Source organism: Copidosoma floridanum, unplaced genomic scaffold, assembly GCF_036245765.1.
Source record: "Copidosoma floridanum isolate Cflo_tuat_1 unplaced genomic scaffold, Cflo_Japanese_pri ptg000006l, whole genome shotgun sequence".
NCBI classification, from domain to species: Eukaryota; Metazoa; Arthropoda; class Insecta; order Hymenoptera; family Encyrtidae; genus Copidosoma; species Copidosoma floridanum.
This window is the reverse complement of record NW_028321883.1, coordinates 27697238-27724329: the sequence shown is the minus strand read 5'-3', so window position 1 is coordinate 27724329 and position 27092 is coordinate 27697238. Positions and strand designations below refer to the sequence as shown.

The 27092-nt window shown below is 41.4% G+C and overlaps 1 protein-coding gene across 2 annotated transcripts; it reads right to left on the bottom strand.

The window, feature by feature from the left end:
• On the bottom strand, positions 1-25321 carry LOC106647149 (uncharacterized). Of its 2 annotated transcripts, XM_089598302.1 has the most exons (3): positions 12510-12800; positions 3864-4145; positions 1-1168 (listed from the first exon to the last, which is right to left on the bottom strand). In XM_089598302.1, exons 2-3 carry the CDS (start codon positions 3965-3967, stop codon positions 685-687), a joined length of 588 nt encoding a protein of 195 aa, XP_089454428.1. In that variant the 5' UTR covers positions 3968-4145; positions 12510-12800; the 3' UTR covers positions 1-684. The 2 variants fall into 2 exon arrangements, with proteins under 2 accessions (XP_089454428.1, XP_014218903.2); XM_014363417.2 differs by lacking the exons at positions 3864-4145; positions 12510-12800 and adding an exon at positions 25017-25321.
• Positions 25322-27092: the final 1771 nt, after the last annotated feature.

Genomic DNA, 27092 nt, shown 5'->3' with positions numbered 1-27092 from the left:
AAAAAAAAAAAAATGTGCACTATGAAAAAAATAGTCTCGAGATTCTTCGTATGTTGGGTTTGGCTACACGCATACACACATAGGCTTAGGGCTTTGCGTAATCACAAAGTTACTCCGGCGCTGTCGAAAATTTAATTCACATAAAACCCCCACCGCGTCGACTCTCCTCTTCGTATTATATTATATATACTCGCGAGGAGCACGGAAGAGAAACCCCTTTCCTCCCTCTCTCTCTCTCTCTCTGAGATTTAACTTATCTCGATCTGCAAAGTTTGTGTACGTGTGTACACACACACATATTTGAAACTTTCCGAGTCGTACGGTTTTGTCTCCCTCTTCCGCGGCCCAAGCAGCAGTTGATTTTCATAATTTTCCAGCGGGGGGAGATTCAATATCGAAGGGACGAAAGAGTTTCCTCGAAACTATATACCCGTAGGGAGGGGGGCAAAAATTTCGCAACGCATGAAACACTCCCCACCCCCCGCGGAGCAAGTGGAGGATGTAATTTTAATGAGGTCACCGCAGTCGTGTACCTGCCCATCCTTGAGAAAACGCAACTTTGCACGCGAAATTTCGTACCGATGGGGAAAAGTTCATCCCTGGAGTTATGACACACACAACGTAATTAGCGCCGTGGGGGGGGGGAGGCTGGGATTAAGAGAGAGAGAGAGAGAGAGACGGTATTCATATGATGGTGCACTCGCAGCACTGCTGGGTAAAGTAGATGCACTTGATGAGACAGCTGTCGTCCTCGAGGTCGCGGTAGTCGCGGTGCTTGTACTTGATGTCGCCGTCGACCTTGTCGTTGTGCTCGAGCTTGAGGGCGCTGCCCTTGTAGCCGTTGCGCTCGTAGACGGGCTGGGGTTCGGGCGAGGGTAGGGTGGAGCGGCCGATCGGGACCGCCTCCTCGATGGCCTCGACCTCGGGGCTGTCGGCACCGCTGCCGCTCGCTGCCCCGGTCGTGTTGTTGGTGCCGCCGAGGGACGAGGTTGTCGAGTTGGTGCCGGCCCGGGGCGACGGTGACGTTGAATTTGTCCCCGTTGTCGTCGTTGTCGGCGTCGACGGTCGGATTTTACCTGGACGCGGTTCGTCCGGGAGCTCGGGGTACTGGTGCGCCAACGTCGACGACGCCTGCAACGTCGGCGACGACTCAGACGACGTCATCACGCTGCAATCAGACCAAGGGTTTTTTTCTTCATTAGTCAAACCTTATATTTATTGCAACACGGCTATAATATGTTTATATATATAAAAAAATAATTTCTCAGTTGGATATATTTTTTAAATACATCATTTTGTTTTACAGGTCATATCTTATGTTGCTGTACTATGTGAGGGGTCCCCCTTTCCCCGGAAAAAAAATGTATCCCCACAACAGCTGTAAGTAAAAAAATTTTAATTTAGCCAACCCTATATAGTATAAACCTTGCCAACGAGACTTGGCGGAAGTTTGGTGCGTCGAAGCTTTGTTTAACTTTATTTCCGTAGCGTCCCTTCTATATATATATTTGTTGATAATCATCTGTGTATATACTCCCGATGTACATTTTATCATCATATAATCATTGTGATTATCGATCATCCGCTTCAATTGATTTTTATCCATAAGAAACGCCTGTACCTACACTTTGTAATTAAAATTTTTTTGCTCTCTCGTAGAGGAAGCTTTTCAAATCTTGTTGCGATAATATACAACACAAATGTTTTCCCTGGCTCGTTTCATAAAAATTGATTTTTTTCAGGACACTGTACATTTTTGAAATAACTCTCGAGTAAGCAATGAAAAAAAAGCATATCATACCATATTCTTTGGTATGAATTAGTTAAAAAAAAAAAAAGAACAGGGTCGATTTAAATAAAAAATACCTTCACGCCGATACATCTGCGTAAACCCCGTAATAACAATAACCGATGGCAGATTAATCAACCCCACACACGAGCCTACGATCCCTTGCATTCAAGTTTCTATTGCACATACACACCTATATATGTATACATGTCGCACAGGTATAAGCAACAGGAGCCTAGTGTACGTACGGTTTTACGATGCCGCGAGGCAGATAGAGAGCAACTCTTAGCGAGTCATAACCGCGAGCGATTAAGCCCGGTGTATAATCGACGTTTACGATCGTCGGGCGCTGCACATGGCGCAACGATTTCGTAATGGTATCGTTTTCGACGACGGATAATGTGAAAAAAAAAAAAAAAACCACCGGGATATTTTTAGCTATACCCATAAGGCCGAGTATATGGCCGTAAAAATTATTATCAACAAAGATCACGAGACGCGGTTGCAATTGAAGCGGGGGTCAATTAAGGTCAACGCACGGCGCCGTCGTTACACGCACGACAATCATATACAAAGGAATGACAAAAAGAAAAAGAAAGTAGGTACATAGTAATGTATGATACCCCTTGTGCCAGCGTATAGAATAATGTATAGGTATGTATAGATTATCTGTGGAACGTGATGTACGAGTACACCTACTTGGATCAATCTATTTGAATTATCGATGCACATCACGGGATGGACCGAACAAACGGGAGAGAGGGAGGGGGTAAAAAAACGATGGGACAGAGCGTCGCGTAATATGCTCGATCGTCAGTTGTACGTATATATTGCCGATTAACGGTAATCGGCTAACACATATCACCATCTCTGTATATATCTATTATGTGATACACCTAATTGATATTCCCAGTAAGCCCCAATGCGTGTGCTTCTTTTTTTTGTTTTTCTTCGTTTCGTTGCGTTCTTTTTCTCTACTCCCTCCAACGCGCGGTATCGCAAGTGCATGGGAAAAATGGTGTAGGGATTTCCTCTACGGAGCTAAGATTGTTTCTCGGAATTAATCAGCGTTAAATACAAATGCTGGGCTAGATCGGCATCACTAGTGTACTGCACCACTTACTCGGTCCCATTGTTTCAGCTCTCGATCGGCTTGGTTGATGTTTGCAACTTTTGTATTAATACATATTATATACATCGCGTGTATTCTAATGAAATCTGAAAAAGTCGGCAACATACCTATTAAATAAGAGGGGAGTTTGAGACGAAAAAAAAAGAAAAGTATAGTTCACAATGAGTTTCTCTCTTATCGCATGACAACATTTTTTTAATTTTATTTTTCATAGCACATGATAAGTAACCGTGTGTATGTTTGACGAGTGCGCGCATCAGGTGTCCGGCGGCAGTATCAAGTCAAGCACCACCAGAGATGTACAAACATACATATATTATATACATATCCGTACCAAGAACAGAGACGGCGACTGTGTATGACTTTAAGAGCCGACTTGATATACATGCATGGATGCATATACTTATATTTATACTGTGCGATGTGTTACGCTTTTATCGAAGCTTATATCGTAAGATACACACAGCCGGAGGGAAGGATTAGACTCACTTTGCATGAGCTTTCATGTGTACACGAGCGAGCGCTCCCTCTCGGCATTTTGGTGCGTGCGTATACATGTATAATGTATACCATAAAAGACTCTCTTATACCTATAAAAATATTATATGGTGGGGGTAACTCTCCCGCGGTCATTATACACGTAAGATACAGCTTTTATTGTCGCGTACTCATTTATATTTGGTTGTAATCTATATAGATTCGGAATACCCGTACCCAACAATTATCATAGCTTCCTCGGTCGATTAGTTTCAACATCTGATGCCGTTGCAAAAACAACACCGTGTCCACCGCCCAAATAAATATTGTATACAAGTATAGGTATATAATATAATATATTCTGACCCTTGTAATATGCACACACAACAGTGAGGTGTAGGTAGGTATATATCCTCCCACGGATCATTATGGGTGTACACACACCCTAGGTGTATATATACGTACCATTTGGCTCGCTTGCAGGGGTGCATTCGCGCCTTTTCCTCGCGCGTCAAGGTCGGGTAGTACGACGTGGCCATCTGCTCGGGCATCTCGCCGCTCAATCCCATAATATTTCGGCCAACTGCGCACCCCCCGAAAACTGTCTAATTGTCGTTTCCGGTGTGCTGATGCGCGATCCTTCAAACCGGCACAGCTTGCAGACAACTTTCCTTTCTTTTCCCCTGTCTTTTTGCGGTGTTTGTACTTAATACGGGTATCTACATGCGTAGGGTGGTGTACCTATTTCTGCAGTGCGCGAACGGAATATTACTTTTTTTTTTTTTCATGACTCGTGAAATTGTTTGCCCTTAGTTGTTGTTGTTGTTGTTGTTGTTGATTAATGCATATGTTTTCCTACATTTGGCGATTCGCGTGGATTTTTTATTTTTTTTTATTTTTACCACTCCTATCATGATTTTCAGGGTAATGGTTTCATTCGAGGCTGGTTATAAAAAAAACCTCACCAAAAGACCTTTCGGTTCAATTCAACGTACAAATTTACAGAAGCAAAAGAAAATAACTGGGAAACACAAATTACAATCAAACTCGCTTCTGTTTAATATTCCAGCGCAGTATGGGTATATATAGGTATAACAACAGTTGCAGCAGCAAACAACACCTTACATGCCAATAGTGCATTTAAAGCATATTACTCTCGAAGTAACGGGCTTTATTCATCTAAAAAAGGATTAAAACAACACAAAAGGTTCACGATGTGTATACATCATACACACAACAAAACAATTAATGTACGTAACACGCGTGTCATCGTGTCATCAGATTGAACAGCGAAATTCCTTTTTTTTTTTTGTATAATATACGGATACACGCACAAACAAAACAGTAGTTATATGCACGCGAGGAATGCGCCTTTGTACGTTTCTACTACATTGGTTACATTGCGACACGGCAAATACGAAAACAACACGTATATTTTATTACACAGCATAGACGCATGAACAGTTGGAAAGCAAGTACCTAAAAGTAAATACTGATTGTGCAAAAAAAAAAAAAAAAAAAAAATTGAAGAGTTATAATATAAATGTACACCGTTTACGAATATCTGTATGGGACCAGTTGCCATTAGCATCGTCGTAATCATCCTCCATGACTCCTGAGCCGTTTAATTGCCAACATGCTCGTAATGTGCATTTGCTACAACTCCCTCGCGTTATCTGCTCGGCGCCACGCGCGAGAGTTCTGTTTCACGCCGCGATAGACCTTCGGCACGCGGCGCGAGAATATATATTAGAGAGAAACGTAATAATACCTATCTCCCTCTCCCTCTCTGTTAATACCCGTATGACTGTACGCCGTATTAGTTTCCTGTTTCATCGTCAAATGGTCCTCGATAAGGCCAACGCTATCACGCGCAACCTAATGAATACACGGTTCATCTTTTTTAGGTCATTATTTATTGTATTTATGCATGGGCACTCGATAACCCAATTTCCGCGTACCAATATATGTACACCAACGCGCCACATTCGCCCAATTTCCCGGGAAAAAAACGAGCGAACGCCCCTTTCTGACGCAACGAAATCCTCTCAAAGAGCCCGTCACCCGAACAATCAACTCTGTCTCATTTGTTGCGAACACGCACGGGAGTCTCACAAACGCCAACACAAGCTCGTCATCGTCTTTTTCATTTTCTGTACACGTTGGGCCCAGAGTGGAAAAAAAAGGTCAGAAGAAGGATGGTCGAAAGCAGAGCCTGAGAAAGTACAAGTTTCCATGTGTATGTATACTCGCGAGCTGCGAAATACCTCCACGTCGGACCCATACACGGGACGAAGGAGGAGGAGAGCCCAAAGGCGCGAAGGGTGTGACTTTGCAATGATCGAAAGGAATCCCGAGCCCCCGTGCACGCGATGGTAGCAAACATATATATATATTCAGTCGACATCCTCGCGATGTGTTGTATGTGTTGTATACCTACTGCTGATGCGTTGCTCTTTAATCGGGAGCCCGTGTAGCTGCCTGAAGCCGTGCAGGCTGCATTCCTGCGCGATAATGCGAGAACCGGAGCGCCACCGTCCACGTATACCCTCGAGTTCTCTCACGATTCGATGTATATTATAAGTGTATAGTGCGCCCCTGTAAAGAGTCCCCGAGGCGCTCTCGGGTTTTTTGCTCTTTTTTTTTTTCAAAAAAGGGCTGCTCCCGATGCTTCTGGTCTATATAACGCGGTGGCGGAGAAAAGAGCTTCTGGAGATGATCAGCTTCTTCCAACACGACGACGGTCCTTTTTTTTCCAAGCGAGGGCGCGCCTATACTCTTTATGGAAATATTTTTCTTCTTTTATCCCTCCCTCCATTCACATAATATAAGGAGCTTAGTGCACGGCGACGCTCAATATTGCACACTTTTAATTAACCGAACGCGTCCTCCGCTTCGCATAAAAACAAATTTTTTTTTAGTTCAATGGTCGCTTGGTTACGAGGTTTAGCATTGAAAAGTGATTTTTTTCCATAAGTACAAGTAACGAAATGACAAAAAAAAAAAAAAAAAAAAAAAAAGAAAAAAAAAAAAAAACTTTCTGTAACCAAACACGCTGACTTTTCAATTGACTTCTACTACCTCGTTGCGTGATTCTAAAAAAAAACTATCCCAGGTATCGCGTTTCTATCGGGTATACGCAAGTTAAATTTCATCGCAAAGAAAAGGTTTCCCAACACAAGTATAGGCCCTATACAGTGATCCCCGTTGTCGGACCCATCCTCTCTTCTCCTCCCCATTGTTGTAGGGCTCCCTTACGAGAAAAGTGTATACACCTACCTATATATACAATAACGCACATTAGGCGCGGGAATACAGTAGGAGCAGCTGTTCCGCCCTTATCCCCCCTCGACGATGGTTCAAGGCCACGCGCGCTCGCTTTTTCATTCAGAAAACCTTATATGCGTGTGGTGTGCCCGCCCTATTGCGTATATATATATGGTACACAACAGGAAGGGAACGACGCGTGGACAATTTCAGATGCGCGCATTTTGTACTTGGTTGTATAGGTATACGCGCAACAAACATCACCCAGTTGCATCAGAGGATTCGTCCTTTTTTTTTTTGTCCCCCAGTAAGCTACGGTGTAAAGAAAGTCCATCACGAAAATTCAACGACTACCATTGATACACAGTATATACCGATCTGCTGCGTAATATAATAAACAAATGGGAAAAATCGCCATTGATAACCTATATATATATATATATATATATATGTATATGGACACAACACCCACGCGTATACGGATCCAATGAATAATAGATTATAGATATATATAAAAGCATCAGTCGCGAGCTGCAGTACCATACATATATATGTATACCTAACGATTTGCATGTATATATATACGGCATACGAAGTGTATACATATATATAATATAGCGGGTACGCAGAGGAGTTTTAATCTGCATAAAATGCGCCCGGGCTTACGTATGTATATATACATATATCCTCTATTTTAAATTCAAATGCAATTCCGTTCGCCGAACTCTAAATGCGCTACTTTTCAAATTTCATTATATGCTCTCTCTCTCTCTCTCTTTTACTCGCTTTACCACCCCGCGTCATCCGTTTACTCTCTCTTTATCCGCGCCACTGTATATACCTATAACGGGTATATAATACGGTAGCTGACACCGTGCAGCTGCGCCAGGGGCCCCTGGAGCTGATATTTAGCTTCCCTCGAACTCACCGGCGGAAAATTTCACAACTCTCCCCCGCGTGTATATATATATATATATATATATATATATATAGGTACCCAGCCCCCACTTGCCCCAGAGAGCGGCGCGCACTTTTCATTTTCGCTCAAAGCCCCGCCGGGGCTCGTATATCTATCTACCTCTGCTGTGGAATATATACCTAAACTGCGATCGCAAACTTGCAAAGGGTGTGGCGCCGCTGCGTGTGCGTGGGGGGGGGGGTAGCAGTTATTTTTCAAAACGCGTTTTCAACGATATATAACCGCGGTGGCAATGATGATGTATATTTATACCAGCTGCTTCTTTCTCACGCTTTCGTTTCTCTTGCGTAGGTGTGTGTATGTATACATATATGGCTCTTGGGCTTTTCTTCCAAAGGGGATGTATACACATAGTGTATATATATATATATGGAAGCTGAAGGGTTCGAGCGGGATAAGAAGGAGGAGAGGAGGAAGTTTTCTCGTGAAATTCGTGCCCACGAGGCGTTTCACGGAGATTAGGACAGGTATATAGACGCGAGAGGGTGGTCGAGGGAGGAAGGGGATTTTTCCGAGTGCGGACTATATACGTTATATACTCCATAGATTAATATACATTTACATCAGGGTACTGCGTGTACACATGTATGGCATATGCGTGGTTTTTGCCGGGAATCCCCCCGTGCGTTATCTGTTTATCTGTGCCCGAGCACTCCGACGCTATTCTATACACGAAATTAATACATTTTTTTATTTGTTACGTGCAATTAAATTTAGCGGTGATTTTTCTTTGTTTTGTTTTCAATTAATGATTGGTGCGTGTATTATTTTTTAAAATCGATATAGACTTACAAGCACGGAAAATACCCGAGTGTGCATGGGATCATGCATAGACCGAGAGTCGGAAAATAACTTTCTCGGTTCGACAACGAGCATTGATTTGAGTACAAGTATAAGTACACACATTCGATAAACGGTCGAGCGCATTGAATTGATAATATTTAGGAAAAGCTACGGCTGCAATATCACCGTTCACTAATTACCTTGGGTATACTTAACGAGTAGGTATCGCGTATCGGAAGGTCATAAATCGTCGAGTGAAAAACCGATTTTTCGTGCCGCATGCACACACGCGCGCGCACTATGATGCAGTGCTAACAAAATAATAACAAGCTCAATTACTTGTACGACACGCAGACCCGGAAAAGCTCGAAAACTTCATCCTCCTTATATACCTATCTTCTCCGTCTTCTGGAAAAAAAAGAGAGAGAGAGAGAAAGACGGATGGGAAAACCGGCTCCTCCAGTTTTCTTCGCAGTATACTTGTACCATTGCTATATAACGGCTTCGAGTATATTATATATAGGCACCTCTCATCTCTTTGCAGGAATTTTTCAAGGATACTATACGTATACATATACGTTATAGCCCGTGACGCTGGAACGCGTTGACTTGTACATATATATAAACCAACTTAGTCTATCCGTCGTTGTCGTCTTTTGGAATTCGTCTCCGAGAGATATGACGCTCTCCGTTTTTCTCTCGGCCCTATGTTTATGCGCCAAGGCAAAAATAAAAAGAAGACTCTTTTACGATACGACCGGCCTCCTCTTTATACCTCGTATAGGTAGGTGTACACCACCATAACTCTTATCTAGCCCAAACACCTTTAAAAAGAGCCAATTTCTCGGTCTTTTCTCGTTTCGTAAATAATTTACGGCCTCGAGGCTTTCGCGCGGACTGGATATTTATTACTTCGGCCGTCACGCATGAGTTTTGAAATTTGGTGGATGCAATTGAGAAAGTTGGCACCTTTGCTAAAGTGAATTTTAGACAGGTTTCTCGGATCGGATTAAATTGAGTTTATGAATCTTCTCATGTTTTTTTGTAGACGTAACTTGAGCCATCGCGGATTACATCACTCACAGAACATGAAAAAAAAAAAAAAAAAAAAACAATATCCGATTGTTTGAAGGTATTCATTGACAAAAAAGTGAGCGCGTGGGTCCGTGCACTGATTGACCAACCCTGAATATAAATAATTCCCAAAGAAAAATCATCAGTCAACGGATGACCGGGGGTTTGTCGCTTTTGGGTATAATATATACCACGTGTGGAGGTCACCAACTAAATCATCCCTCGACTCCACTGGCATGAATTTGAAGCGATCCCGAAGCATTATTGCTCTCCGTTATCTGTCACATTTAACACCCCGAGGTACACATATATACGTGATACACTTGAGCCGCGTCTGGCCGAAATAAAAGGTACGGGTTGTTAAGGATGAGGTCCCGTGGGCACTGTTGTTTTCACCCATTCCGAGTACAATGGCTCCGAATCTATATAAATGTATACGCAATCCCAGGAGTGGCCGAAAAATTATTGGAGAGTCGTTACGTACACGCCACGTATCCGATAATCTCCTATAGGTTGTAATTTATATCGAATATTTACTCGTATAGTGGGGTTTATTGTACTGTCCCCGCGTGAATCTCTATTTATATATTTATTTTAACGTATCTCTCTTTTGGAACGAAAAAATCGATCGGCCATCGGCATGAAAAAACGGCCGTACATCGCGGGGGTCGACCGAGCCATCGATGACTCTTCTTCCACCTCCGCAGCTTCGCATTAGCATAACTCGAATCCTTCGAGTATACATACAAAAGGCATCCTCGTACCGAACAAAGGACGATACAAACTTTAATTTAACCGTCAATTAAACAAAATCGGCCTTTTCCGGCTCGAAAAATTCTTCCCACGCGAAAAGTATAGACGCCCCGGCTAATAAACTCCCATCACCATCCTCGTTCCCCGAGTCTCTCTAGATTAAGGCCTTGCTCGCGCCTTACCCTAATTATTACTACGCATATAAGCACCTATACACTGCAGTATTACATTACGTAGAGAGACACTCATCCATCTTAGTCTTTCGCCCCCTCCTTTGCTCTATCGTCACCATAATATATATACACTCATACCATATGAATTCTTCAATCTAATGCGACTCGACTCGTCATTTAGGACAATCACAATTATTATCGAGTATACATTGACCACTTTGACATTGTTCGTTTAACTTACGTATGCTCACGTTTTCCCTCTTGCTTAAGTAATAAAAAAACAAAAAACTTTTACATCCGAACGAGTATATAATATTATAATATACAAGGGTGGTGTGTAAGTATATAAGTACACACACATGTGACCGAGGAGGAGAAACTCTGGGAAACCGAATGAATAATGTATAATGTAACTATATATATATATATATATATATATATATACGTCAAGTTAACCGAAAGCCACTTTGTTATACAAGCAACAGGTAGTCGCAAGTATACACACGTACAAATTCAAACACGTGGTCGTAAAAACACATATTATACATATACGCATTCGACTCTTTTTCCTTCCTTCCTCTCATGCACATATATATATATATATATACGTGTACAACTTGAAAACTTGTCTGTTGGCATACATTACACCTTTTCCCGATCTCTCTTCCCTATATGTACAGTACATAATCATCTCCGTCTGTATAAACCTACCTATATATACAGTATACTGCAGGAGGAAGGGGGAAAAAAAGTGAGGATGAGCGCGGATCAAGGGGCGGAAGAAAGAAGTACTCAAGAGACGGAAGAAGGGCTCACCCGGCATATATGCATCAGCAACAATACAAAACGCACACACGCGGGGTCAATGGAACCGGCCCCCGCGGAAAATCGCGCTCGCTCGCTCGTTCGCTCGCCTGTGAACTTTTCTTACGCCTCGCTGAGCACCAGACTGTTTTTTTTTTTTTTTTTTTTTTACCTGTATACAGGAGACGCGCCTCGGTTATACGGGCCTACAAATGGTTGGAAAAAAAAAATGTCGCTTCTTTTTTTCAGTTGTTGCTTTTTTTTCAACGGCTCCTTGACAGCCAATCATTACTATTCTTGTATGGCATGTGTACGCGAGCGCCGAGGAATTTTCGCAATATATATGCAAATCGAGTCGTGGGGGTTTTAATTGAGCGCCGGATCATGCGTACATTACTAAATATTGTACGCGGTATATATATATATATGCGACGCACGAGGGGTGCGTGTATATCCATCCCCCTGTTATTTAATATCTCGACGGGCGAGACATGCTTTCGTTTTTTAGTCACGGTCAGGGATGCAGGGTTTTTTTTTTTTTTTTTTTTTTTTTTTTTTCTTTTCGAGGCAAACTTGGGGTATAAGTATACTTGGCCGCGCATTCGATTATATTCATACTTGGTTCGTCATTGATGAGGCTTTGCTCATTAAGCCACGGCACACCCGTGTGTGCATGCTCACGTTACGCGTTTCGTCGAGCTGAATCTCCGGGCGTAATTAGAGCGCCGATTATACGCCACGTTCATCGCATCAAGTGTAAGTACCATCGTTGGACGATCTATACGCTGCACACTCGATACTTACACATCCGCGCTGGTAAGCTTTAATAACTCGGTGGTGGTGCTCGAATGAAACTTTGGGCACCAGTTTTTTTTTTTTTTTTTTTTTTTTTTTTTTTTTTTTTTTTTTTATATACATTTTGGCTCGAGTAAAAACGCGCTATACGCGCTCGGTTCGCACGCCTTTAATGTGCTTACACCCATTAAATTATTATTATTATTATTATTATTATTTTTTACGTTTTTGTCGTCGAGCTCGTGTGAGCCTCACCGGCGACATTCCTGCACGAGTCCATTAAAAATTGTCTCGTCAGTTGAAAATCGTTTGCGTTTCTTTTCTCCCTACCCTCTACCCCCCCTCTTTTTCTGTCACAACCGTTTGATGGACAGGCCCTGTCGTCAGCGGATTTTTCAGAGTACGTGTATTGCACAACAACAACAACAACAACAACAACAACAACAACAAAAGAAAAAAGCACTATCGATAATAAATATATACCACATCGTTAAAAAGTCAGGCCATGGCATCAGCTGATACGTATATATATTTTATGGGATCCTTTATTTGCTTTGAATGCCGGTGGCGAATGAAAAATTCACACAAACTCACTTTTGATAATATACATTGAAAACTAAACACAAGGTAAAAAAAGTTATTAAATAGAAAAAAATTAAAAGAGCGAAAACCAAGCAAGTCGGCTGTGGTTGGTGCAGCACGGTCGGGCGCGAAACTCAAACTATCCGATATGACGGCTCGCTCTAAGCTCTTAACGATTCAAACGGCTGTATACGTATTGTGTACTCTGCCGACGACGACGATGGACGACGACGACGATTTTCACGTGGAGAACCTCGAACGGCAACTGTACGGAAGAGAACGAGAGAGAAAAAGAAAGAGAGAGAGAGAGGCACCGTAGGGGGGGGGGGAAGCCTGGCTTCGTGCCGGTGGCCAATCAGCGACTATGTACGTTCGAAAAAAAGGAGTCACCGACGAGAGAGGCTCTCTTTGCTCCTTCTTTCTCTCTCTCTCTCTTCCACACCCACACATCAGCACGTTAGTATATATCTATACATTTTGTATTCACATCTTTGCATGTTCAAGTGTGCGGTTCTCTTTCTCTGTGTTGCATCTCTCTTCCGTGTACCTATAATATCTTACATGGGTTATTTTACGAAAATCGGCATACTTTAAAAGTTTAACTAGACAAAGACAAAAAATGGATTTATTATTTTTCTAACTTGTTTTTTTTCAAAAATTATTTTAAAAAAAGTTAATACTAATTACTTGTAAAGTCCGATGGAGCAATAAAAAAAAGAAAATAAATAAAAAGTTGTATTTAACTTCCAGATGTGACAAAAAATGAAAATTTCGGGGTAGGACACGAGCATGTAACGTCAACTTAGCTACTTTTTTCCATTTATAATGAAAGCAATGTAGCTTTTCAAAATCTCATTTTTGTACCATTGAAAAAATTTTTTTAACTAAATTTCTACCAATATCATTCCAATGAACTAGGCCGTGGATAATTGTGTTTTTTTTTGTAAAATGACCCATATATACATACACAGTAAACGTACAAAAGGTTCTCCCTTCGCTGCATGTGCGTGTATGTATAATACTTTCGCACTTTAGCGTACGCACGCACACACACACGCGCGTTTTCTCACCCCGAAACCCGAAACGCTGACGATGCGGTGTACAGTATTACACGTACCTACTTACACGCGCGCGCGTGCATTGAACCTCTCCATTAATTTCATTAGGTCTTTTATTCTCTGTTCTTCCTCTTCTCTCTTCCGTCTTCTTATTTATCGAAGGTGCACTCGAGCCGCGCGTGTGAAATGTCCCTTTTACGTGGACACCCACACCTAGTCGCTGTTGCACAAGAATCTGGTTTTTTTCACCTCTCATTTATATTTTTTCCCATTTTTTTCACATTTTCGGCGCCAGTGTACACGGTACCACACCTTTATTATTATTTTTTTTTTTTTTTAGATTTTATACTACACACCTGGCCTCTACCTCCCACGGACTCATGATTTCTCGTTCGGAAGTGATGCTGTGCTCTCGCGCCGAGGAAATACTTCCAAACGAGTCGGGAGGTCGAGGCGCAACTTTGTGGGGATATCGTTGAAAGATTTTAGAGCAATGAAAAAATGTACAAGATATTTCTCTTCACAATCTTTAAGAAGAGCACATCAATATGCTATAGATTTGATGTGTTGATAAAAATGTAGCTTCTTGATGCAAACTACTCAACTACTACTGGAACCTATTTGACTAACCTATTTTCGCGAGTACAATAAATTTATAAAACAATCGATTTCAACACATGAATTACAATTTGCGTATATAAAGTTGAAACAATTTTTTAGAAATTCACAGAAATCGTACACGATACCTATACTACATCACTTCGATACCTTGTAAGTGGAAGGAAGTATTACCTTAAAAATGCATCTCAATGCGAGCAAACCTGCCTCTCAGGTACCGATTCGTACGTGGGATGATCCGAAAAAATCATCATCGCCAGTCGATGGTTCATACATTTTGGTATGCAGTACTTGAAACAACCCGCGAAAAATAAAAAAAGTCGCAGTAATAAGTGAAAATTCAAATCAGAGCACTTTTAGCACATAGCAAGCACAAAGCTCCTTTCACTTTTACACTCGTGTGTAACGTACAATAGTACACGAATACGTAATGCACCCTTCATACACATTAGCGCACTGCTCGCTCTCAACAACAAAAGTAATGGTACATACATTATATACATAGCTGAGGCGGCTTTATTCAGGTAAATTAAATGATGTATGATATATAAGGTATTTTCACTTGTGACGTCATTCCAAGATGGCGCGATCACTGGGTTTTTTTTTCAAATTTGCACCAAATGTGCAAAACCAGCTGTGAAATTCACGAGGATGTCCCAACTAATGATAATGCGTTTAAAAACTTCAGGTTTTAATAAGCTATCGAATGAACACTAAACTTTTTACATCTTCACTTGGTAAGCAATACAAAAAAATGAATGAAATTATCGCGGGCATAAAGTTGATTAGAAAAACATTTTATTTTTTGTGCTTACCATGATCCAGTTATAACGAATTTGAAATATAGTCAATAGCGATTCCCGATGCATTAGAGGAAATTTTTCGTTTGTTTGCCAAAAGTGTAGTTTTAATGAAAATCAGTACAGAAAAAAAAGTACTGCAATCAGGCGGATTGTACCCGTCTAGTATACATATATATGGTTGCAAGCCTCCTCGCCTCGATCATAACAAAGTCCCATAACCTCTGACGAGCTGTCAAAATTGAAGCAGTGTGTGGCAAAAACATGAATATAAGTTGTTGTGTAAGTAAGTGGTTGTCACGATAAATCTGCGAAATGTTGTTGTCTTTTCAATTTTGACAGCTCGTCAGAGGTTATGGGACTTTGTTATGATCGAGGCGAGGAGGCTTGCAACCATATATATGTATACTAGACGGGTACAATCCGCCTGATTGCAGTACTTTTTTTTCTGTACTGATTTTCATTAAAACTACACTTTTGGCAAACAAACGAAAAATTTCCTCTAATGCATCGGGAATCGCTATTGACTATATTTCAAATTCGTTATAACTGGATCATGGTAAGCACAAAAAATAAAATGTTTTTCTAATCAACTTTATGCCCGCGATAATTTCATTCATTTTTTTGTATTGCTTACCAAGTGAAGATGTAAAAAGTTTAGTGTTCATTCGATAGCTTATTAAAACCTGAAGTTTTTAAACGCATTATCATTAGTTGGGACATCCTCGTGAATTTCACAGCTGGTTTTGCACATTTGGTGCAAATTTGAAAAAAAAACCCAGTGATCGCGCCATCTTGGAATGACGTCACAAGTGAAAATACCTTATTATACGATGTGCATGTATGTGTATCAAGCCAGCTGGATAATAGTAGGCTTTGATAATACCGGCGGAATGCGATGATTATCGATGATAGGGTATAGACAGAAAAAAAAAAAAAAATATATTGCTTTGCATACTTAAGTATATGAACCACGGAGGGCACGGAGTTCGTATATATATATTATCTTGATAATATTGGGTATAACACTATATAATATATACATTGTATATATGAAAGGCTGATCGGCTTTGACGTTTGCATGCTAAGTTGTTCCCGCGCGTGTAACATAATGTATATTAGGTATACGAGAGATGCAGCAGCGAAGTGGATAAAGATTATGTGGACGTTAATGATTCAAGCGTCGTTTTTAGCAACAAGAGAGAAGAATATGTTAAAAAAAAAAAAAATAGCTAATAACCAGGAGTCGATCGCTAAATGCTATTTAATGATACCGCGTGTTAAATGTATACAATGCAATCGTGCGGGTATATTATGACAAAATGTCGAATAAAAGTAATAATCACAGGTCATGCCTATGGAGCACGTATACTATCGATTTGTTGAATGCCAGTAGGTATACCAAAAAAAAAAAAAAAAAAAAAAAAAAAAAAAAAAAAAAAAAAAAAAAAAAAAAAAATTCTTTCGATTGTAATTCGCTCGAAAATGATAAATGCCGCAACAATTACGATTCTCCGGTCGCGCGAAAGGAGAGCAGTGCCCCATTGTCCAATTAGGAGCAAAGAAAAGAAATGAAAATTTGCACGAGGCGCGTAGGCGTAGTCAAGCATGTGTACGTACTGCCTGTACAGTATGCAGAGTTGTTCCCGGTACTGCACAAATGAAATCTAATGCAGCCAATGTATGTATATTGTACACACGTCAGGAGACGCGATACTAAATACACACTTGTCGGGGAATTAAGCCCCGCGTATGTAATTGTACAACAATGAAAGATCTTGTTCCTCTGCTTTTTATACACCGTATGTACTGAGTAAAATAAACATTATAGTATTGTCGAAAAAAAGAAAAAAGAAAAAAAAGAAATCAACAAGTACCCGTTCCTGTGTTACCTTTTCGCAGTCATCGTCAGCTAAAATATGATGTTATCATCGCCAGGGCGTAAAAATGCGGCAACAGCTTATCGCGCGAGGAAGCCGGTGGAAACGTGGGAGTTGGCTCTGATTGCAAAATTCAGGAGGAGAAGGGAGAGAGGGTCGCCCGACTTGGCTTTAATTGTGCCCCTTCTCGCGAAAATGTCTCTCTTTTCCGCGTCGTAATGCCGTTTTTCACTCGGAGGGTGTATAATTACGCGTTGCTGTCGAGTGAAATGGAGATGGCCACGTTTCCACGTGGGAGAGGGAGAGAGAGCGAGCTATTGCGCGAAACGAACGTATATAGAACAGCCCGGGATCTTCCGTGATTGTACGACGCGCTCCGTTGATGTGCCTATATATATATACACGTGTATATGCAGGGCATGGGGGCGAACCGCGGGATGAATATTAATGAAAAGAGGCAGGTACGGGTGTGGGTTATCGCGGTGTTTGACTGTAATATGCCTGCAACAAAGCGTTTGAAAATTTGAGGGAAAATGACTTTTGTTTCGGCTTGTCAAGTTGGCGCAAAAGTAACATGAACGTGCGATTTTCGATATTTTAGCATTTTTTTAAGTTTCATGGAACAAGTGTAATTCAAAATACTTTACGGATTAAGTACTGTCATTAGACAAAACGCTATATCCACACAAACTGAGATAATGAAGTCTCGGATAAAAATTTATCACAATCACTTGGCCGTGACAAACTATGTGCCAATGTGTTTCCAATGATACAGCTACATTCAGATGTAGTGTTGTGACGTAATTCAGAGGCATTTTTTTTATCGAGTCTCATCAGCATAGCTTGGCGGGTAAAAAATCGATAATTTTGATCCAATAGATACTCTTCAAATTATTGTCGATAAAAAATCAATGAAGAAGCCAACAACTCACCTGATGTACCAATTCATTGATTTTCAATCGATAATATCTAGGAAAGCACGCATTAGATATGTTTCTTTAATTTGATGAACTTCATCCCACAGTAGTTTTTTTTTTTTTTTTTTTTTTTTTAGGAACACTCGGTATATATATTATAGTATAGGAAAAACGCATGGCACTAGGATATGATGCAATATACTATATCACACAAGCGATTGATCAAAAGAATTTCGAATAACAAGAACCAAAACGTAAATAAACTATTGTGACTTACGCTACCGAGAAGCTCTAGTAACGCGATCATTTTCGACACTCACCTGCAACAGAAATAAAAAAAAAAAAAAAAAAAAAAAAAATAACAACATTAGTCAATACAGATTATCGTCGAATGGAAGATACGTAACATAACTACGTGACTGGTTCAGTTGATGTAATGAAATAAAAATTTTAATAAAAAACAATTCTCAGGCACACACCACGAAATCGTGGTCGATGCATTTCGTTTGAAAAAAAGAACCCTCCCGATTTGGCGCGCGTATATATATGTATACGTTATTAAAACAAAAGAGCGTCGTTCACCTTTGGAACGAAAATAAAAGAAAAGAAGGAAAGAAAGGGGGAAAAAAAAGAAACCAAACGAATCCCTATATAAGAAGACGAAGAAGGAAAGCAGAAAAAGAATGTAAGGAGAAGGAGGAAAGGGCAACAAAAGGGCGCTAGTCGATGAGCGGCTGGTCGAAAAAACACAGCTTGCCGTCGTCGTCGTCGTCTGCGCCTATACTTATACAGCGCAAAAGGGACGAGGAACCGAGAGAAAGAAAAAGAGAAGCCCAGGCGGGGATCCCCTTATAGGTACGCATACTTATACAGGCTCCCCTTTGAATTCATGCGAAAAGCCCATTGTGTGCGTGCGCGCGCGTACATGTCGTTGTATAATGTTTGCCGGTACGCATCAGACGTAACGTATAGTATTAACTTTGAGAATATACATTTACCAAATATAAGGACTGGTAACTAATTAATTTATTGAATGTAACGTTGTATCGAGAAAACAAACTTTGGCTACTGATGAGACATGACAAAGAAAAAAGTTCGCCATACAAACAATTGAGCTATCACAATTCAGGGATACAACAATTTGAATATCGCGTTTATGATTGCAGATAATGATATTATGTCATATAGGTATACCAAAGTTCAGGTCCCATATATGTAGGGAAGAACCCAAAAATACAGAGAAACATGATCAAATGGCATGAAACGGGATGGACTTGTAACTCTCTGACAGACTCACTGCAAGCGCGTACCGTTCATTGGAGCAGTTTATGTTTTTATCGAGGAGTAGGTATATGAAAAACTGCGCAACTAAGTCGCTTCGTTTTCACGACAACTCGTGTAACGAGCTTTCAAATGATGATGAAAGTCACGTGAAATCGAACCAACGATTTGTCAAGTACGCGAGAAAGTTTGATTGAAGCGGTAAAAAATGAGCAGAGCTTGCAACGTAAATAACATACGCACACACATGAAAAAACCGCTGATAAAAAACCCTCATACAGTAATTGCTGATAATATGTATAGGTTATTTACGGGGCGTCACGTTGTTGTTACATCAACGATCTTTCGACCCGAACGATTTCTACACATAGTTGCTCGGTACTTCCATCGTAAGCAGAAGGGAGCGCGAATCTTAATCTCCCGAGAGCACTCTAACCTTTCGTTTCGGAGGAGTAGGTATATATTATACTTGCAAAAAAAAAAAAATAAAAAAAAAATAAAAATAACGACCGATCTCTCGGTAGGAGACAAAATAGATAAAAAACAAAAAAAAAGAGCGCATGCAAAGATAAAAACTCACTTGTATGTGCCACGCTGAGGCATCAGACATCGGATTCTTCGGACCCTCATCGTATACGTGTACAAAATATACGTATATGTGTATCAGGTGCTCCTCCCTCCTCCTTCTTCCACCCCTTTTACAGATGCCTATATACATACACACGGGGTAGCTCCGATGCCTCTGAAAAATCACACGCTTCGTCACACGTAAGTAGTATCACGCACTGTCAGTCAAAAGCACTTGGTGTACAAAACTAACCCTATTATACGCACACCCTTACAACTCCTCTTACAAGTGGTTGATGGGCACTTGTAATGTATATGAATAGGTGTGTCACACTACCGCGCAACGCGACGTAACAACTGCGACTAAACTATCCTTGTATACTAAAACTAAGCCGGACCGGCGGAAGAAGAGTAGTCCGAGCATTCAGTGCTTCGCATCGCGGCTCTCTCTTTTTCTCTCTGCTCACCCTACCCGCGCTCGCAAGTCTCGCAACTCTCTGAACGCATATATCTATATGTTGTGTGTATGCTCACGAAGACGAAGGAAGAGGGTAAGAAAGAAAGAGAGACCGGCTCTCTCTTTCTCTGTTAACGTGCACGTTTTGCTGCCGCTCCGAGGTCCTGCGCGCGAGGGATTAAAAAAAAAAAAAGAACGAGCGTGGGATGCTGCAAAAGCTTCGAAGAAATTGTGTGTGTATAATATCATGATGGGGGAAGCAAAGGACGAGAGAGCGCATGGATGTTGATGTATTACAAACTACCGCGCAGAGTTGCTTCCTGACTTGCCGACGGTAGATTTTGTTTTTGCTCCTCGTTTTTTCTTGACAAAGGAGAACTTTTCCATTTCACCGAAACATATACTCCTCGACGCAACAGCCTGTTAATTAATACGCCCTCGCGGATTTCTATTGTTTAATGTAATGTACGTTATATGCGCGGCCTACTCGTTTTTAATGCGAAATGTATGCGTCCTCGTCAATTTCGAACAAATTAATTTTAATTACTTATAGAAACAAAAGATCAGTTTTCGCGTTAAATTGGCATTTGAGAGAGAACGAGAATGAAACGAAACCGTATTGCAATGAAAAAAAAAAAAAAGAACGAGAATTCGCTGTAACATAAAAATCATTGTGCGATTCAAACTGCAATTTCGCCTTCATCGTCGACTTTGTTGCCACCGTCAATCTCCTGCAAGAGCCTTTGTTTCTCAACCGGAGTGAAATTTCATCAAAAAATACACGCGGATACCTACGTGCAGCAGAGCCGATGATTCGAATTTTACGATTGCCTCATCACACGTACAGTTACATACGTCGTACCCCTACTTTTGAAATCGTTGGATAAACGATATTTTCACATTTTTTTAAAGTTGGAAAGCCATTACGTGCGATAACGTTACACAAACGTCGTAAGAATATTGAAAATGTCCACCGATTGTTTTAACTAAAAATCTCTGAACTCTGCGTTAATTTACTCGTGTAGATAATTATTAGTGGCTCTGACAGGTGTTGTAATTCGAATGATAGCACCTAGTGAGGTTCAGTCACTCTCAATACCTATACCATGTGCTTCTTAATTAAATAAAATATAATTGTTCCTAAAAATGATGGCAAATCAGCTTAACCTCATTAATTTGAATTCAGTAGGAATATACATGTTAATTAGAAAAATCCTTAGACATCACCAACGTTTGTGCATAACGTTTTCGTAACGTTGCTACAAGTACAATTTGATTTCGCTACGTTGTAAAAGACGTAAAACCAACGCTTTTCCAACGTTTCGTGCTCTTAGGGATACCCCGTAACTTTGTGTACCTGTCATAATTAATTTTGAAAAAAATTTAGGTTTCAAGCATTCTGTTGTATAAAAAATACACGTACATGAACTGCCGACCGCCAACTTAAAAATCGGCCGTTTTTTCAAAAGCTCATGCACGCACGAGCCAAAGCTCCCAGGGACGAGATATCGAAATCGCCGCGGCTCCGATTTCTCTCTTTGACTTTTACAACTTCCCCTCCCCTCCCATTCTCTAGAACCAGTCGCATAGATAAACGCTTGGTTGCGGTGTGTTGTTTTTTTTCCCCCAAATCCCCAGCGGAGTATACAGCTCCTCAGCTAGAGAAATCGGCGACACGGATTTTTTCGGCATCAGCGATGATTCACGATATACCTTGACAGTACATACAGCACAAGGGAGCAACGGTGCACGTGCGCGTTTCAAACTCCCCCTCCTCCTGCTCACACATCCCATCAACGCTGTAGCTTTTTTGCGAGTTGATGAATTACACATTTGGATATACTTAATATGGCGTGTGGCTCTTTTTTTCTTCTTCACTCCGATTCAACGACACGCGCGCTCTCTAAACCCGCTTCCCTCCCTCCACCTGCACATACACATTTACTGGTCTCTGTGTGTGTGTGTACACATAATATACTCTTTGAAGAACCTGTCCACAGGGGGAGAGTCAGACGGACAAACTGAAATAAAACACTGACGGACGAGCCTTTCCTCCGTACAACTCTGCCCTTGAGTGCCACGCGGCCCCGTGTGTGTATACTTCTATTTTTATCGTGACTATTATGGGCATATATATACATATGGTATACCGTTTCTCGGAGTTTAGAAAAAATTGTATACACGCGTGCTCGCGCTTACGGACAAAAAAAAAATGTATAAAATTTGGTACGAAAAGGAAGCGCTAAATAAACATCACGTGTAATCATCAAACAATGAAAAAATACATTATTTGTATATGGTATACCTCGGGTGGTATAGGGCGATGAGCACCTACCAATCGAATACGCGTGTATACACATACTTATAAAATGACATATACCCTTACTCGAATAAATTTGCAGCAATGACTGCTAATATACCTATATATGGCAGTACAGCGGCAGCAGCAAGAAGACGCGCTCCCGGCAGTATAGATTAGGCAGCAGAAAATCTAAACAAAGGACACGACACCGGTCCTCCTCCTCTCGGCGGCGGAGCACAGAAGCAGCTGCTCCTTTTTACCTCTTCACCTCCTCCTCCTCCTCCTCTTGCGATACAAGTACATACACTATGTATGATATATCATGTGACGTGCAGCACGCACGTATATATTATTGTACAGTTATTGTGTAACGAACGTCACAGGTAACACACCCTCTCGCGAAAGGGGGTTGCGCGGAAAAATCTCTACGGGTACGCGCATGGCACTATACACTCCAGGGGGTATACGACATAGGAGAGAGGGAGTATAGCGTATGGACTTAAAAATCTCGCTAATTACGCGGAAAAGCAAAATGTATGCTGAAAATACATTACTATACTGATACACGAGCCGGAGAACGTCGAGCCGAGCGCGGAGAGCAGTGCTGATGATGGCGAGAACAATGCGTCGCGTCGTGTATACACACAGATGCTGCAGCAGCCGCCTCTCCGGGGATGTGGGAGGAGGAGGAGGAGGAGGTGGTGGTGCGGTAGTGTATACGTACAGCGTAACATGTGTAAGTATTATATGTTATTATTATTATTATTATTATGTGTGCATCCACACACAGCAGCAGAGGAGGAGAGAGAGCGTGTGCGCGTATAAAGGGGAGTCTTTGCGAAGGATATAGCGCGTGCAAGTGAGAGGAGCACGAATATATAAGAGAAGAGGCGTACCTATAGATATATATATATAAGTATATATGCTGGGAGACCGGGAAAACCGGTCGCGAGAGTACTATAATGTATGTATTATACATGTATGTGGTGATGGTCTGTATAGAGAGGACACGAGCTCGCGGTCGGCTCCTGTCGGCCAAAATCGCCAGAGCAGACGCTCTCCGTGTTCCACGCGATAGAGAGAGGGTGGAATGTGTCGGGCCGAGAAGGAGTTTAAAAGGGTTGCGCCTATACCGAGGCAGCTCCTCTAAATTTTTTTTTTTTTTAATTTTAATTATCACGACAGACCTTATAGCCAGTTTTTGTAGATCAGTCGGTGTATGCAAGAAAAAAAAAAAGGTGGCTATATTAAAAAAAAGAATAACACCGGCGTACGTGTTTTTCCACAATACGGTACTCCTACACCATTTTGCTGCAGTTGGAGTTGTTTGACATAAAATCACTGTTTTTCAAATTTAAACAGTTTAGTACCAAAGCCTTTTTCAAAGGTCATAATACAGCATGTAAGGGTCGCCCACGGCTCATTGGACTTTTGTTTCCCCGCACTCGATCGAAACAGCGCCTCCGAATCCCATGGGATTGACTGCAGTTGACTCGGTCAGCTCCATCCCACGCGCCTTTGAAACAAAAGCGAAGGAAAGCTCAGCTCCGTCATGACGCATAGGTATACATATATATATATATACCGATCGCAGGGGGGACGCCAATGAAAGTTCACGTACGAGGTTTTGCCTTTGCGTGGCTGTGATGAAAAACAACGCGTGGAGAATCCGATGGACCCAAACTCAATGAGCCCTCGTTACTGTCCTTTGTATATAGGTACGCGGTATTTACAGGTATACCGATTCACAGAATACGTGGACCAAAGAGCGTTTCTGCCGCTGACGCTATATACTGCTTCTATGGGTCAAGGCTCGTACATACTGCTCTCTCTCTCTCTTTTGTACCGATTCGCGTGCCATTCGCGTGAGCCTCGTTACACGGATCTGTTTTTTTTTTTTTTTTTCTTTCAACTTTTGTTCGAGAAATTGTTAGGATCTGTACTGTTTGTAACTTAACTGTAATCATCTCCCTATATACACATACTATTGGTAACCGTGGAATAGATAAGATTACACACTAGTTCGCTGATGCTCATTAATGTATAAATTCTGTATCGTATTATCTACACGCTGATACCGATATTGCCATCAATTTGACCGAAGCCAGGTATTAAAAATAACAAAAGTTTCACCCACGGCGGCACCTATATATACGCCATCCTTTGATGATGGTATACCCAATTATTCCGACGCTCTAACTCAAGCCTCAAACGGGGAAGCTACAACTTGTACGTATGTTTTTTTTTCAAACAACGGATCATAATTTTGTTTGCCGTCAATCCTGATATTCCCAGTTCTCTCATCTCGTCAATGCAGCCCGCAAACTCGGCACTGATAAGTGTAAGTACTTACTTATACATGTGACTAATATAACCAATAACCGAGTCGACAACAAAGTTACATATATTATACACGCAGTCACTCGGATGCACCTCTATACTCGTGTCAATTTAGGTACAATAAACAAAAAGCACAGCGTGCGCAACATTACAATACAAGTATGAAATATGTATGTGCGTGTAATCACCCAGTGGCAACGATATCGGCGATCGGTTCGAGCCTCGGCTTTTCATCCTCGTCGCGCTGCCCGTTCGAGCGAGCCCAGTTCCTCATCTTGTTCTCGCTGCCGTGGTTCTTCTTGCTCTTGAAGAAATTACCCCTGCCTTTCCTACCTCCTCCGAACGAGATCTTCGAGAACATCTCCGACGCAATGGGTTGGACGACCACACGTACATATATTGTTATGCTCGTTCGTAGCTTCGATAGCCGCGGCGGCCTCCACGTAAGTCAACTCGCACCAACCGAATATAAAAACACAACTTCTCGGTCGCACTCGTCCCGGACTACTAGAGCGCGGAAACGGAGACTCGTGCGGCTCAGCTGGTATAGCTTCTGACGCATCTCCCTCTCTCTCTTCTTTTCCTTTCTTTGCCTCGTTTTTACGCGCCAGTGAGGTAAGTGTATGTATATACTTATACTTGCGATACACACACTTTTCGACTATCTTTTTGGCTGCTCGGAGCCCACAGGTTATATATATATATATATATACACCCATGGCGTGTGTAAAATGTCAGCCGGGGCGTACTTAAGTAGTGTTTTAATGCTCAACGAGTGCAATGCACTCGCAAAAGTTACTTTTTCATCCAATTCGAATCGAACGCAACTGTGACCTCAACGACTCGCTGCGAAGAACAACAAAACTGGCCGATCGAATAGCGAGATGCCGATTTTTCCCGACTTACTTGGTATACGTGTGTAAGATAATCGTCGTTTTTATATGATTACCATCATTTTGTGATTAACGATGGAGTTGTAGAAAAAAAAAAAAAAAAAAAGAAAACGCGCACGCGATTACCATTACCAGATTGCAATTCATCGAAGCCCCCCGGCGCAGGCGCTGTTCATCGATATCATGGATATTAATTAATAACCGACTTGTGTGTGCGTGCAAAAGCTGTTGGATGTACAAAGTAAGTGAGTATACTTGTGCGCGGAGTAAACCGAGAAATAATAATGCGTTACGAGAGCCTCGGGAGAGAGACGTACGTTATTTGTATATATTTTCCAGCTACGCGAATGTGCAAGCTCGCAAGTTTTAATGGAATTGCGCAAGTTCGTGGAAACCGAGGCTGTATAAAAGAGGCCTGATTGTTCGAGCTTAATTTGATTTCCGTCTCCCGCACGTTTTTGCAAAAACGCGAGGTCCTTTTTTTCTAAAACATCCGCATATATATAATATACAGGCGATTAAGTGACAGCCGCGCGCAGGCATTGCTTGTTACGTGATGGGGAGTCGACTACTTGTACACGGGATTTCTACCGCGTGTACTTTCACCTGGGCGCAAAGAGAGAGAGAGAAAAAAAACGGTCTCTAGATAATTTTACGTCCCTGATGGCATCGGAGAGTTGTTTTTTTCCTCTTTCTCTCGAGGTATCGCTGCGCGCATTCGACTCGCGCGCCGTGTAATTTAATCATAAATTGTACCCGCGCGTATGTACTTGAAAATCAAAACCACAACAGCGATCGGCTTCCTCGGAAAGAATATAATATATATATATCCATACATGAATTATGTGTATGTACAAACGATGGATAGATCGATGTAATGATACATCCATGCCGAGAGCGCGTTTGACCCGATTCATCGGTAAGTGCGCGGTTAGCGATTAAAAGTGATTATTCATCGATAAGATATAATCATAAGTATATGTGCCCTATTGTGTCCGTCACTCGTACGCGAGGGAATAATATAATACAAAAAAGTGCTGCTCGATTGATTGTTTTTTTTTTTTTTTTTTTTTTTTTCTTAAAAGTCGTACACTATAACCAATTATTCACACGCTTTGTGCTCACCGTCTGTCTCTTCGGCACACAAAACTTTTCTTGTCTAGCATACAATATCATATACGTACGAGAGAGAGAGAGAGATAATATGTATACACGCGTTGCGTTACTTACTTGTATGCATGTATATGGATGTGTATACTCGAAGTTCACACAACACATCATACACATACATATAACGTATATACAAAAGTAAATGCGCGAACACGACTCGGTCTTTCGTGACGCAATGACAAACTCTCGCGCATTTTTAAA